The sequence below is a fragment of the Carcharhinus amblyrhynchos genome, chromosome 4 (genome assembly GCF_965287045.1).
Source record: "Carcharhinus amblyrhynchos chromosome 4, sCarAmb.v2.hapA, whole genome shotgun sequence".
Classification (NCBI taxonomy): domain Eukaryota; kingdom Metazoa; phylum Chordata; class Chondrichthyes; order Carcharhiniformes; family Carcharhinidae; genus Carcharhinus; species Carcharhinus amblyrhynchos.
The window spans coordinates 124,676,914-124,689,540 of record NC_137327.1 but is presented as its reverse complement, the minus strand read 5'-3'; the positions used below and the strand labels follow the sequence as shown (position 1 = coordinate 124,689,540).

At 42.7% G+C, this 12,627-nt stretch overlaps 1 protein-coding gene across 1 annotated transcript in view; it reads left to right on the top strand.

Annotated features, from left to right (window-relative positions):
* LOC145342328 (LON peptidase N-terminal domain and RING finger protein 3-like) overlaps window positions 1–12,627 on the top strand; it is a 40,628-nt gene that overhangs the window by 14,915 nt on the left and 13,086 nt on the right. The window contains exons 5-9 of the mRNA XM_080187817.1: window positions 1,124–1,358; window positions 1,864–1,948; window positions 6,829–6,943; window positions 7,974–8,095; window positions 9,522–9,680. Of these exons, the coding sequence (XP_080043943.1) occupies window positions 1,124–1,358; window positions 1,864–1,948; window positions 6,829–6,943; window positions 7,974–8,095; window positions 9,522–9,680 (716 nt within the window). The remainder of the gene's footprint in view (window positions 1–1,123; window positions 1,359–1,863; window positions 1,949–6,828; window positions 6,944–7,973; window positions 8,096–9,521; window positions 9,681–12,627) is intronic.

Here is a 12,627-nt window from a genome sequence, read left to right as displayed (position 1 = left end):
CGGTTGATGCCATAGAGCAACTTGAAGATGAGGAATGAGAAGGTTAAAATCAAGGCAATGGCGATCTAGGGCCATTAAATGTCATTAATATTTTCACATTTGTTTTGTGAAAAAAATGGGCAAAACATCTCAAGACAAGGGGAGGAAATGGCCTTGTGGTATTATCGCTAGACAATTAATCCAGAAACTCAGCTAATGTCCTGGGGACCCAGGTTCGAATCCCACCATGGCAGATGGTGGAATTTGAATTCAATAAAATATATCTGGAATTAAGAATCTACTGATGACCATAAACCATTGTCAGAAAAACCCATCAGGTTCACTCATGTCCTTTAGGGAAGGAAATCTGACATTCTTACATGGTCTGGCCTAAATGTGACTCCAGAACCACAGCAATGTGGTTGACTGTCAACTGGTCTCCAAGGGATGGGCAATAAATGCTGGCTAGCCAGCGACGCCCATGCCCCATGAATTAATAAATAAAAAGACCAGTTGAACTGAGTTGGTAAACAAAAGAATTTATCAAACCTGTTATACTGGTCCTGAAGAATTGTCTTTTTGCCTGAAGCCTATTCATAAGTGAAGCTGGCATGACAATTCTGTGGAGAATAAAATTTCAGTTAACATTTCAGGTTGATAAATGGTATTCAGCCTGAAACGTTAACTCTGTTTCACTCTTCACAGATACTGCCTGACCTGCAGAGTGTTTCCAGCCTTCTTTTGTATTTACTTTAGATTTGCAGTGTTTTGCTTGCTGTGTCAATTCAGTGATGGATTAGCGAGTGCTAAGTAAGTGAAAGTTGCATGCACTTGTACATAAAAAGACAATTCCGATTGCGTACCGTTTCAACAGTGGAGAGCTTTGTTCATTCCATGTGAGATTCTTGCTGGAATTCTCCAGCCGTTCATGCTGGCGGGATTCTGTGGCCCCTTGGGTGTTGCACTGCCTGCCATGGGGTTTGCCGGAGCTGTGGGCAGGCTTCGGTGGAAATTCCCATCGTCAGTGGCAGGACCAGAAGATTCATCCATCAGCGAGTGGTACGCCACTGAGGAAAAACGCTGAGGGGAGGTCAGCGAATCTCTCCCCCTGCATTTTCAGAAACGTGTCCTTTCTTCCTCAAAGGTGAATGTTGATACAGCTGGCATTGACAACAAGCAAGATTGGAAGACCCACTCCTACTGTAACTTGACCAAGCCAGCTCAAGGGATGAGCGATAATCAAGACACACTGAAAAAATTGTCCACTGAACGAGCCTTGACTACTTCCGAAATGAAGAATGCTTTGAAAACAAAACACAATGCTACTAAAGAAGATAAACCTGGAACAACTGAAGGCTACAACAAATGCATTAAGCGAGGTACAGTATTGGTTAAAACAGACCCAGAGAAGTGGAGTGCGTGTTCAGGTGTCTGAATGCGCGCACTTACTTATTTCTTGATACCTGAATTTTTACCATTGCGTTAGAAACGGCGCACAGCAATCCTTTCCATTTATAAGATTGACTAAGACGAATTTTGTTTCTTCATAATACAACATTACAGTATTTTCCAGGAATTTTTCCACCATTTTTAAGGACCATGTTCTACCAATTCATCCATTTATCCATGAAAACCATTCATCAGTGGCGTCTTGAATAATCCTTTTCGATTCCTACCTGTGTTAGCAGCTGAAATTCTTGTTCCTGTAGCGATATTTTCTTCATTTTAATTAAAGTAAAACCTGTTTAATATCACAGCGTATCACCAACAAAGACTTTTGTAAATATTGCCAGTGATTAGTATTTGATGAAATAATTTCTATTCTGATGAATGCCACAGATTTTGATATATATGTTGCTTAAAATGTTTTATTCAAACATGTAGCCAGATCACTGAGTCCCAGCAGAGAACATGATGTCCTACCAAAGGTCGTTGATGCGTTTGACCTGGAGTGTTCCTTGTGTATGAGGTACATGGTGGTTCCTGCTATTCTAATAGTGCTAATGTTAACTTGCTACTTGGATTATGTCTTTTAATCAATGACTTGTGTTTTTATATCACCTTTCGTGACCTCCACACAGCAAAACACGTTAAAGCAAATTAAATACTTCTAAAATGCAGTCACTGTTGAGATGTGGCAGCTAATTTGCAGACAGCAAATGCCCAGAAGCTGAAATGTGATACAGTTACACAGATCACTGAAAGTGGCAATGCAGATGGAGAAGGTAGTCAAGAAGGCATACGACATGCATGCCTTCATTGGCCGGGGCATTGAGTTTAAAAATTGGCGAGTCATGTTGCAGCTTCATAGAATCTTAGTTAGACCATACTTGGAATACAGTGTTCAGTTCTGGTCACCACACTACCAGAGGATGTGGAGGCTTTGGAGAGGGTTCAGAAAAGACTTACCATGATGCTGCCTGCCATGGAGGCATTAGCTATGAGGAGAGGTTGGAGAAACTTGGTTTGTTCTCACTGGAACGGCAGAGGTTGAGGGCCAACCTGATAGAAGTCTACAAAATTATGAGGGGCATGGACAGAGTGATAGTCAGAAGCTTTTTCCCAGGGTGGAAGAGTCAATTACTAGGGGGCATAGGTTTAAGGTGCAAGGGACAAGATTTAATGGAGATGTGCAAGGCAAGTTTTTTTACACAGAGGGTGGTGAGTGCTTGGAACTCGCTGCTGTGAGAGATAGTGAAAACAGAGATGTTGATGAGTTTTACGGGGCGTCTGGACAAATACATGAATAGGATGGGAATAGAGGGATATGGTCCCTGGAAGGGTTGGGGGTTTTAATTAAGTCAGGCAGCATGGTCAGTGCAGGCTTGCAGGGCTGAAGAGCCTATTCCTATGCTGTAATTTTCTTTGTTCTGTGTTCATAACCTTAGCCAGTATGGGAATTGAACCTGGACTGTTGGCATCCTCTGCATCACAATCCAGCCATCTAGCCAACTGAGCTAAACCAACCTCAATACTTCCCTTTACAGAGCAGCTTTCATGACTTCAGCACATCTCAAAGTAATTCCTCCTCATTCACTGAAAGGGACATACTGATTAGCCCCTGTGTAGGTAATTGTCATTGTTAGTTCATCACATAATCGATATGAGAAATAGGAGCAGAAATAGGTCATTTCACCTTTGGAACATGTTCTGCTGTGCAGCAAAATCATGCCTGATCTTTTAATTGGACTCTGCCCTCCTGTACTTGTCCTCACCCCTGACCAGTGGTGGAGGTCAAGTCCCAAATCCACCCTGGCTAGAATGGGGCTTGAACCCAGCGCTATTGCTAGGAATCTGATTCACGCTGGCTGTCAACTGAGCCAGAAGCTGAGCCATCTAAGAGTTTGAGTTGCTGTTGCACTATAAGTTTTTACATACATGGATCAGACAGGAACTAAAAATAAGAAGGGCCTGTTTGTGCTGTAGTGTTCTATGTCTGGGCACCAGTCCATCTCGTCCGGACAGTGAATAAACCCTATTCGTGAAATATGATTAAGTGTTCTAAATGTTCTTTCCAACCAAAAGTTTAACTGATAAAACTTGTGTATTTCTAAGACCCAAATATTCTCTTGAAATATGGCTTTGCCCTAATGACTTTTACCATGATGCCTTGCAATAAATTGCTTTTTGGCCAAAGTGAACAATATTCCTTAAAATCAATATATCCAAAATATCAGCATATGTGTTTTCCAATTATAATCATTTGTTTGAATCAATTACTGCATAGTATAAATGATATAACGCCAACTTGGCTTGGACAAAAAAGAACACTTCTACAGAAGAGCCAAGAACAATGACTGCAATGGTTTAAGTAGGTGTGAAGAATGGAAGCAGCTAGATTATTGCGCTGCACGTAAGAGGTAGGTGGAACAAGATGGAGGAATGCCCAAGGAAGCATAGGCAACATCAGGAGTGACTTGTCACGGAAAAGGGTACAGATAATCATTAGGGCTTGCCTTGTTCAGGATCGATAGACTTGGTTAAACAGGTTGGGTCTGTAGTCCTTGGAGTTCACAGAGGAATGAGAGATGATGTGATTGAAACATGTAAGATTCATAGAATCATATAGTGCAGATGCTATTTGGCCCATTGATTCTGCACTGACCCACTCGGGCCCTATCCGCATTATCCTATACATTTACCCTAGCTAATCCCCCTCACACTAAATGGCAATTTAGCATGGCCAATCCACCTAAGCCGCATATCTTTGGACTGTGAGAGGAAACTGGAGCACCCGCAGAAAACTCACACAGGCATGCAGACTAGGGGTTTAGAAAGGGTAAGTATTGGGAGGATATTTCCAGTCATGGGAGAGTATGGAAGTGGAGGTTGAATATGGGGGTGCTCATTTAAGACTGATTTGAGGGAGGATTTCTTCTCTGAAAGAATGGTGAATCTTTGGAATTCGTTACCGCAGGACTCTCTGGAGGCCTAGTCCTTGAACATTTTCAAGGCTGAGGTCAGTAGATTTTTAATTATGAGGGGAATTGAGGGTTCATAAGATATAGGAGCAGAATTAGGCCATTCAGCCCATTGAATCTGCTCTGCCATTCGATCGTGGCTGATATGCTCCTGATCCCCATTTTCCTGCCTCCTCTCCATAATCTTCAACCCCCATTACCAATTAAAAATCTGTCTAACTCCTCATTAAATTTATTCACTGTCCCAGCATTCACCGCCCTTGTGGGGTGACGAATTCCACAACCCTTTGGGAGAAGCAGTTTCTCCTCAACTCTTTTAAATTTGCTACCCCTTACCCTAAGGCTATGAACTCTCGTCCTAGAATGCCCCACAAGAGGAAGCATCTGCTCCATGTCTACTTTATCAATACCTTTAATCATCTTGTATACGGTTAAGGAGCTCAGGCATGAAAGTGGACGTAGTGAGTAATAGATCAGCCATGATCTTATTAAATGGTAGAGCAGGCTCAAAGGGCTGACTCCCGTTCTTATGATCTTATATAGTGAATTTGTTTAACTCTATTATTGCTGCTGAACTGATGGGTGAACCTTTAGTCACCTTTGCAATACAGTCACATGCGATACAAAAAGGAGTAAAGTGAGATTTAACCTGTGTGCTATTAATACTGCCCATTGTCTGTGACCAAAAGAACTTTCTAATTTCAGTCCTGGCTTGATCTCTTTGTGGTACAGTTTATTCAACAAGTCCAAGTTGCTATGCCAGCACGCACATGCATGTCGTAGTCTGGAGCAAAGGAAAGTGATCGTAAGAACTCCAATGTTCTTTATCACACGGCTGACCAGAAATCTCTCCCACGTTTACCGCTTGCCGTTGACATGTTGGAAGGATTTGCAGGTTGATAGTAAACCCGTTTGGCTGTGTTATGAACGCACCTTCCCTGTTCTGGGTGGGATTCGAACACAGAGCTTTGGGTCCGAGGCAGGGGTATTACACTGTAAACTTTAAATATAACCATGCCCCTGTTTTTGACCTATTTATTCATATACAAAAATCTTTTTGCATATTAAAAATAGGTCAAAAAGCGAGGCTTGGTTATATTTAAAGTTTACAATCAGAAGCCAAAATATAGTTATGTCTCTGTTGGAACATTGGTGTGTCTATATCATCATTTCAGAGTCCTGCATAGAGTCATAGAAAGAGGCCATTCAGCCTATCGAGTCTGCACCGACCACAATCCCACCCAGACCCTTCCCCCTATCCCTACATATTTACCCATTAATCCCTTTAAACTATGCATCTCTGGACACTAAGGGCAATTTTAGCTTAGCAAATCAACCTAACCCATACATCTTTGGACTGCCTCACATTTAGTTCCCACCATATCTTCTTTATTAATTCAAGATTAAACAGCAGCAAATCTGAATTGAATTGTTAGGCAGTGCATGGATCAAAACTAGTGGCTCAGGTCATACATTGCAAAAGAGCTTATTGTAATACTGCATCATTGCAATATAACACTATTTCAATGCTGTATGCTTCTTTTGAAGTGTTCCTTCAAGAAAAACAGCATCCTGCAGTGGGTTGGACAGTGAATTCTTATTTCTGAGACTTGGGGCTCAGATCTAGCCAAGGTTACAGGATGGAAATCTCTGTTTCTGCTGCAATTATCCCCTGTAGAGTGGGTTTGAACAGTGTCTTGTCAGGTATGGGCTGAACAATGTCCATAGTGCTGTGTGAATTGACACTCACACAGCAAGACCATTGGAACTCGGGTATAGACAATAGGACTAAGTTCAGCGGTGCACCAAGGAATTTTCTCTTGAGGCGGTAGCAGGGAGCATTGGTCCAAATCTAACTGTGCTTCCCCCCCCCCTCACCTGGGACTGCTCGGTGCGGGCCTTGGATGACTGAAATGAGAATTTTCCAATGTCTGAACGCGAACATCATTCACCTTGTTAAGAATCATGGAATCCCTATAGAGCAGGAGAGGCTGTTCAGCCAATTGAATCTGTGCCGACTCTCTGATAGAGCATCTTACTCAGGCCCTCTCCCCTGCCCTATTCCTCTAACCCCACTAATGGCTAATCCATCTAACCTACACATCCCGGAACAGGAAGGGGCAATTTAGCATGGCCAATCCAGCTAACCTGCACATCTTTGGAGTGTGGGAGGAGACTGGAGCACCCAGAGGAAACTCATGCAGAGACAGGGAGATGGTGCAGACTGTGCATGGACAGTGACCCACCTGGGAATTGAACCCGGATCCCTGGTGCTGTGAGGCAGCAGCGCTAACTGCTGTGCCACCGTGCTGCCCCTTGAATGAAATAAAGGTTTTAAATTTGTGGTGATGACACCTGATAGAAATTTTGGTCATTTATCTCTTGCAAGATGTTGTGGTCTGCTTTTTTTTTTGTTTGTTTCTTTTAGGCTGTACTATGAGCCCATCACCACGCCCTGCGGACACACGTTTTGTCTTAAATGTATTGAACGATCCATGGATCACAGTCCTAAATGCCCTCTCTGTAAAGAAGTCCTGCCTGAGGTAAATCTATGTCGTATATCAGACCAACCACAGTGATCAGTGCTCTCTCAGTTGTGTGTTGTAACAGACTCTACATAGAAGTCTCACAACATCCAGGTTAAAGTCCCAAAAGGTGAATGAGCAGTGCTCCGAAAGCTTGTGATTCCAAATAAACCTCACAGAATCATAGAATCTCTACAGTGCAGGAAGAAGCCATTTAGCCCATCGAATCTGCAGTGACCACCATCCCATCCTGGCCCTATTCCCGTAACCCCACATATTTACCCTGCTAATCCCCTGACATTAAGGTCAATTTAGCATGACCAATCAACCTAAGCCACACATCTTTGGACCTGTTGCCCTTTAACCCGATGTCGTGAGACTCCTTACTATGCCCACCCCAGTCCAATGCTGGCATCTCCACATCAAGCCTTTACATAGCTTATGGTTAAAACTTTACACAAAGGAAGAAACCAGAACTGAAGGGTTATAATTTTGAGTGAAACTTGAATAAAGGAGGGTGATCTTTAAGATTATGAAAGAGTTTGAATGTATAAATGTAAAGAAGATGCTTTGACTTGTTTACAAAATCATAATCCAGGGCCGTAGAAATAACAACAGTCACTGATATATCCATCCAGGAGAAATCATTTTCACCCAGAGAATGGTTTGAATGTGGAACTTGCACCCACAAGGAGTAATTAAGGCCAATAATATAGATGCCTCTAAGGGGAAGCAAGATAACACATTAGGGACCAATAAAGGAATAGAACATTATGTTGATGGGGTTGAATAAAGAGAGTAGGAAGAAGCTTGTGTGAAATGTAATTATTGATATGCACCTTTTTACTGAATGACCTGTCTTGCTGCTGTTAATAACCGCATAAAAGCTACCGACGCTGAATAGTTGCGTTCTGAATGGTGTGCTGTTTGTAAGTAAATCTCTCACTGCTATTGTGGTTCCATTTGTGGATTAGCACCAATTGTATGCCGTGTAATGGCTTCTCATCGTAAATGGAAATGCTGACACACTTGCTCTTCCTTTCTGCAGTATCAGGCACTGAGAAAGTACAATGGAACTGTTCTCATAGAAGAACTAATTGCACATTACCTGCCAGAGGAACTTGCTGACCGGAAAAGAGTGAATGATGAGGAGATGGCAGAATTGTCAAAGTAGGTCAATAGTAAACCTGTTGCATTTTGCAATTCTAATACTAATGGCAAGAAAATGACTATTAATTTGGCTTTAAAGGGCTGTCCCCATCAGTATTTGTGAAGAAATCAAGTTATTGAAGAATTGTTCTTGATGTTATTGTTAAAGCTTATTAGTCACAATTGAGGCTTACATTAACACTGCAATGAAGTTACAGTGAAATCCGCCTAGTTGCCACATTCCAGCGCCTGTTTGGGTCAATGCACCTAACCATCACGTCTTTCAGAATGTGGGAGAAAACCGGAGCACCCAGAGGAAACCCACGCAGACATGGGGAAAACATGCAAACTCAACACAGACAGTGACCCAAGCCGGGAATTAAATCTGGGACTCTGGCGCTGTGAGGTAGTAGTGCTAATCACTGTGCCACCGCACTGCACAGTGCATTTGCTCTTGTGCATTTGCTGTTGCCAGTCAATTTCTGTAGACCTTTTTGAACTCTTTTGTTCACTGCCTTCCAGTGGGTTCAAATCAAGGTTACTGGGTTCAAAATGCTGAATTAATGTACATAGTTCAAATGGCAAGTTTGGCGAGGCCACCACAGTAAGGTCTGTGTTTAACACATTGATACTGCTGCTGGAATTTTACTGCCTCGCTTGCCTCGGAATCAGGGCGGACCTGGCTCGCAGAACGGAATTCTCTGTTGCCCTTGGATGGGATTTTATGGGCCTCGCCTGAGCAAGTTCATAAAATCACAGCCTGCATGTTTAACTTTGATACAAATCTGGTGACTTTGTATTCATGCAAAAGAGAGGTTTTCTTTTCATTCTTCGGAGGTGGGCGTCACTGGCTGGGCCACCATTTATTGCCATCCCTAATTGCCTTCCCAAAGGCAATGATGAGCTGCCTCCTTCAACTACTGTAGTCCATACGATGTAGGTCCACCCACAGTGCTGGAAGGGAGGGAGTCCCAGGATTTTGACCCACCCAGCGACAGTGAAGGAACGGTGACATATTTCCAAGTCAGGATGGTGAGTGGCTTTGGAGGGGAACTTGAGTGGTGGCCATCCCACGTATCTGCTGCCCTTGTCCTTCTGGAGGGTAGGCGCCATGGTTTGTAAGATGTTGTCTAAGGGGGGCTGATGTACAACAAAAATGGCAACAATATGTCGCAAGCTCAGTGTAACTACATTATCATAAGTTAAGAATGCGTCTCGCAAGGATGTAGGAATGGATCAGATTAATTTGAGAAATAATTTAGAAGATCAATATCATTGTGGAATGGCACGATCAGATTGTTTAACATAGTAGTGATAATTTCATATCAAGGCGGACTGAGCCATTTATATGTATTTACGTGTATTAAAATATATACAATGCTGATAAGGTGGATGATGTTCCTTACTATTCAGCCATTAATTCTAGGAAATGTTTGTTTACCTCCAGTCTCAACAAAGCTGTGCCAATATTTATCTGCACTATGGCATACCCCACTGTCCCGTGCCCACTGCACATCTTCGAACCTCGTTACCGGTTAATGATTCGGCGATGCATGGAGACTGGCAACAAGCAGTTCGGAATGTGCTTAAGCGATCCAGTTAAAGGGTGAGTAGCAACAGTGATTTTCATTTAATGGCACTTTAGACATAGTCACATCTCCCAAGGCATTTCACAGGATCGCAATTGCCCAAAATCTGACACCAAGTTACGGAAGAGGTAGGCAGAACGTGGAACTGAGGCCACAATCTGAGCAACCATGATCTTATTGAAAGGTAGGGCGGGCTCCTACCTGCCTGAATGGCCTCCTGCTTCTAATGCGTATGTCTGTGTAGGATATGAAGACATAATCAAATGCTTGGCCAAAGAGGCAAGGTTCAAAGAATATAATAACTGAAAAGTTTTAATTGGGACTTTGGTAAGAACTGGGCAGCATGGACAAGTTGCGCCGAAGTGTCTGTTTCCATACTGTAAACCCCTATGATTCTATGTTTTATTTATCCTGCCACAAGTTGGCTTAAGTTAACACTGTAGTTAAGTTGCTGTGAAAATTCTCTCGTCGCCACACTCTGGCACTCGTTTGAGTACACTGAGAGAATTTAGCATGAACTAGCATGTCTTTCGGACCGTGGGAGTCCAAACCGGAGAACCTGGGGGTAGAATGCACAGACTCCACACAGACAGCGACCAAAGAAAACTAAAAAGTTGAAAGGCCTAGGGGTGGAATTTCACAGCTTACAGTTGAGGAAGTTGGGACTATTGCCATCACTGGTAACCCCATTGAAATGCTAGATGTTAGAATTGGAGCAGTGTAGAGATCTCAAGCTTGTAAGGTCGGCCAAGGTCAGAGTTAGGGAAGAGTGAAGCCATGCAAGTACTTGAAAACGAGGGTATATCTTTATAGTATGCAGCGCAGAAGGAGGCTATTCAGGCCATTGTGCCTGTGCCAGCTCCCCAAAAGAGCTACCACTCCATCTTATTGAATCTGCTTCCACCACCCTTTCAGGCAATGGATTCTAAATCAACATAATGGGCATTTACAGAAAGAAATTAAAAAACACTCCTGATCTCCGCTCTGCTACTTTTCCTCAAATTTGTGTTATAGAGTTCACTGATCTTATTGAAATCCCTCGAGTTATTTGTAAAGAAGCTCACAGAACCAATCTTATTAATTTGACCCAAAAACTGTGTTAAATCTGGAATCAAAACAGAAATACAAGGCAGGTTGTTTAGCACTTGTGGAGAGAAAGGCTGTTTCATGTCTCTAAAGTTTATTTAATAATCACCAAGTTGGCTGACATTCACACTGCAGTGAAGTTACTGTGAAAGTCCCCTAGTCGCCCTACTCCGGTACACTGAGGGAGAATTTAACATGGCCAATGCACCTAACCAGCACATCTTTGGACTGTGGGAGGAAACAGGAGCACCTGGAGGAAACCTGCACAGACACGGGGAGAACATGCCAATTCCACACAGGCAGCGACCCAAGCTGGGAATTGAACCCGGGTCCCTTGTGCTGTGAGGCAGTCGTGCTAACCACTGTGCCACCATGCCAGCCCCTAATACCAGTGCCGGATTTAGGCATAAGTTTAGGAGTCAGGAGATAATGTTGCAGCTTTATAAGACCCTAGTCAGACCTGTCTTGGAATACTGTGCTCAGTTCTGGTTGCCTCATTACAGGAAGGATGTGGAAGCTATTGAAAGGGTGCAGAGGAGATTTACAAGTATGTTGCCTGGATTGGGTGACCTGCCTTTTGAAGAAAGGTTGAGGGAGCCAGGTCTTTTCTCCTTAGAGAGACGAAGGATGAGAGGTGACCTGATAAAAGTGTATAAGATGTTGAGAGGTATAGATCGGGTGGATTCTCGGAGGTTATTCCAAGGGCTGGAATGGTTGCTGTGAGAGGACACAGGTTTAAGGTGCTGGGGAGTAGGTACAGAGGAGATATCAGGGGTAAGTTTTTCACTCAGAGGGTGGTGGGTGAGTGGAATCGGCTGCTATCGATGGTGGTGGTGGAGGCAAATTCAGTAGGGTCTTTCAAGAGACTTCTGGATGAGTACATGGGACTTAATAGAATTGAGGGTTATAGGTAAGCCTAATAGGTATGGATATCATCGGTGCAACTTGTGGTCCAAAGGGCCTGTTTTGTGCTGTAGTTTTTCTATGTTCTATAAGCTAAACAAGCTACAGTTTAGGGCCTCACCATGTCTAAATCTGGCACTGCCTAATATCCATGGACTTAAACCTGCCTCTTTAGGGATGTTGACTAATTTGCTGCATCATTTCTAACAGCTTCTATTTTATTATTTCCTGTTAAAATCATCTTTTGGATGAGCATTGTAAAGTACCAGAGATCTAGGGCAAACTAAAATCAAAGCGAAAGAGCTTAACAGTTTTGAAGAAATGAAATAGGAAAAAATGATGAGACTGAAGGTTGATATATCTTCAGATATTGATAGTTTGCAACCCAGGATATTCTAAACAGTAGGAACATAAGAGTAGGCCATTCAGCCCTTCTGGCCTGTTCCACCATTCGATGAGATCATTGTTCTGAGGCCTATCTCCAAAAATGGGGTCTTTGGCAGATGAAGAGTATTCAGATACTCTAGCCATGATCTTCTAAAACTATCTTGGTTTAATTATTATCTGTGTGGATTAGAACATTATCAATGTCTTTCCATTATTTAAGAAGGATGTGAAAGAGAAGCCAGGAAACTATAGACCTATTAGTCTGACCTCTGTGGCAGGAAAGTTATTAGAAATTATTATTTGGGATCGAGTTACTGGAAAATCTGAACTGAGCAGAGATGATCAGTCTCATGGGTTGAATGCCCTATTCCCATCCATAATTCTCCTGTGTTCTGGAGCTGGTTATCTTAAATAAGATGTAATGTGTTTCTGGTTTAAACTATTTTATAATGTTCGAGATAAATGTCAGTACAACTTGTGAGAAATTAGGTGAATTTCTTTCTCTTGATTCGTTGAGTGACAAAGGTACTCTACTGGGGGTTTTAGTTAATACTCAGGAAGACTGCAACAAATACAAGAAAACGCTAA